The sequence below is a fragment of the Dasypus novemcinctus genome, chromosome 10, assembly GCF_030445035.2.
Source record: "Dasypus novemcinctus isolate mDasNov1 chromosome 10, mDasNov1.1.hap2, whole genome shotgun sequence".
Taxonomy (NCBI): domain Eukaryota; kingdom Metazoa; phylum Chordata; class Mammalia; order Cingulata; family Dasypodidae; genus Dasypus; species Dasypus novemcinctus.
In genome coordinates, this window is record NC_080682.1 from 96,144,492 (window position 1) to 96,146,686 (window position 2,195).

Sequence of the window (2,195 nt, forward strand, 5' to 3'; positions counted from 1 at the left end):
TTTGGGGGCACTTTTGCTCAATTGTAAGTAAAATGGTATGAGTGACCTAAATAGTCAATTTGTCAAACGTAAGAATATGTAAGCCATTTTTCATATGCATAATGAAAGCCCATATAAAATATTTACATGCAGAAATAAAACCACTATCTGAAGTAAGATTCAGAAATTGTAGATTTACTGCAAATTTATTAATTTCTTAAGTGCTCATTGGCACACTATTAAATGTAATTCACTTTAGTTAACATTATCCCCAATTTTAAATAAGAACATAAGATCCCTTATTGTGTCTGCCTTTTCTACTGGTTTAGGACAACTATATTAGGAAATCACTATAAATGTGCAATTATCCTGTTATGGCTCAAGTAAGTCTTTGCCCGGCTGGTACTAGAGAGTCAAGTACCTAAAATCAGTATTTGTAAAAGAGAGAGAATTTACTCAGCAAAGGCTACAAGAAGATAGGAGGGTAGTCCTCAAATCTGTCATTCCATGTTGGGAGTTCTTAGGGTTATTATGGAATTGATTAAAAAGAAGGTGGGGTTGTGACACCTGGGGGGAAGATAACAGTGCAATTGTGGGGAACATGGCAGACGGGCACCACACTGACTGACATCTTGCACGATTAGAAAGTGATTTTTTAGTCTGTCGAGTGGGTGGTCTGAGATGTGGAGGGTGCTGATAATTTAATCTCGAGTGTGCGCAGATTGATTACATGCTTAGGTCACTTAAAGTTTAAGGTGTAGGCTATCATGCATGTCAGGCAGGCTTAATCTGTTAAGAACTAGCTTGATCAGTTCTAGGCTGACTCATGTTACTTCATTAAAAGACACTGAGGGCTACACTCAGGAGTTATCAGAACTTGGGGCTCCAAAACAAGATAAGGAAATGCAGGGAGGCCATTTACAGTTGTTTTCTCACTCGTTAGTTACAGAGTTATAAAATATAACATCAACATCAAAGGAACAAGGCATCTGGGCTACGGTTTGGAGAACTACAACAGTTACAGAGAATTACTTCTGGCTACTGTAAAAGTTTAACATACATCAAAGTTATATTGCAATATATCAGATGGTTAGTTAAGTGCTTAAAATATAATTTACAGGGCTAAAATGTATGCGTTAATTTATGGTTGGTTACAAACCTGTGAAGTATGACATAATGATTAATTATCACTTCTAGGAATCATTTATGTATTACTCATTCCTCCTGGAAATACTACCTCCCATTCCCTTACATATGTTAATCTCTAGTATTTAGTTATTTTTCAGAGTGAACCATCTCTGGATCCTGCTACGGATTTGATGGGTCTTGACACTATAGATTACTGGGTTCATCAAAGGGGGGAAAAGGATGTAGATGTTGCCCATGAGGACATGTACCACAGGAGAGAGGTGTTTCCCAAAACGGTGCACCATCGTCAGACCAACGATTGGGATGTAAAAGACCAGGACAGCACAGATGTGAGAGACACAGGTCTGCAGTGACTTGATCCGCTCCTCCTGAGATGCAATAGCCAAGACTGAGTACAGGATCATGACATAGGAGATGAGGATGAGCACTGAATCCAAAAGCAGGGTGCAGATCATCAGGGCTAAGGCATAGAAGCTGTTGAATCGGATGTCAGAGCAGGCCAGCCGGAGGAGGTCCTGGTGCAGGCAGAAGGAGTGCGAGAGGATGTGGGGATGGCAGTAATGGAAGAACTTTAGGCGGACAATGGGAGCAGTAATGAACAGGAAACTCCTCCCTAAAATAGCCACACCAATTTTGATGATTCTGGTATTGGTGAGGATGGATGTGTATCTCAGAGGATTGCAGATTGCCGTAAAGCGATCAAAGGCCATGGCAAGGAGGACTCCAGACTCCATGCATGACAGACCATGAACAAAGAAGGTTTGGGTAATGCAGGCATCCAGATCAATCTCCTGGCTGAGCCCCCACAGGACCCCCAACACCGTATGTACTGTGGACAGCCCCATGCACAGGTCAGTGAGGGCCAGCATGGCCAGGAAGTAGAACATGGGTTTGTGGAGGCTCGGCTCAGTCCGGATCACATAGAGGACTAGGCAATTCCCTGAGAGTACCATAGCATAGATACAGGAGAAAGGGATGGAGAGCCAAGGATATTGCTCTTCCAGGCCGGGAAAACCCATGAGAAAGAAGGTAGAGTGATTGATTTTGGAATCAAGCAGAACAGACAT

The 2,195-nt window shown here is 42.1% G+C and overlaps 1 protein-coding gene across 1 annotated transcript; it reads right to left on the reverse strand.

The window, feature by feature from the left end:
* Positions 1–1,250: 1,250 nt before the first annotated feature.
* LOC131280235 (olfactory receptor 51V1-like) lies at positions 1,251–2,195 on the reverse strand. Its single transcript, XM_058306338.1, has one exon. The coding sequence runs from the start codon at positions 2,193–2,195 to the stop codon at positions 1,251–1,253; it is 945 nt and encodes a 314-aa protein (XP_058162321.1).

What these genes read in the sequence shown, in the direction of transcription:
- LOC131280235 (XM_058306338.1), bottom strand. Translation starts at nt 2,195, where the DNA reads ATGTCTGTTCTGCTTGATTCCAAAATCAATCACTCTACCTTCTTTCTC.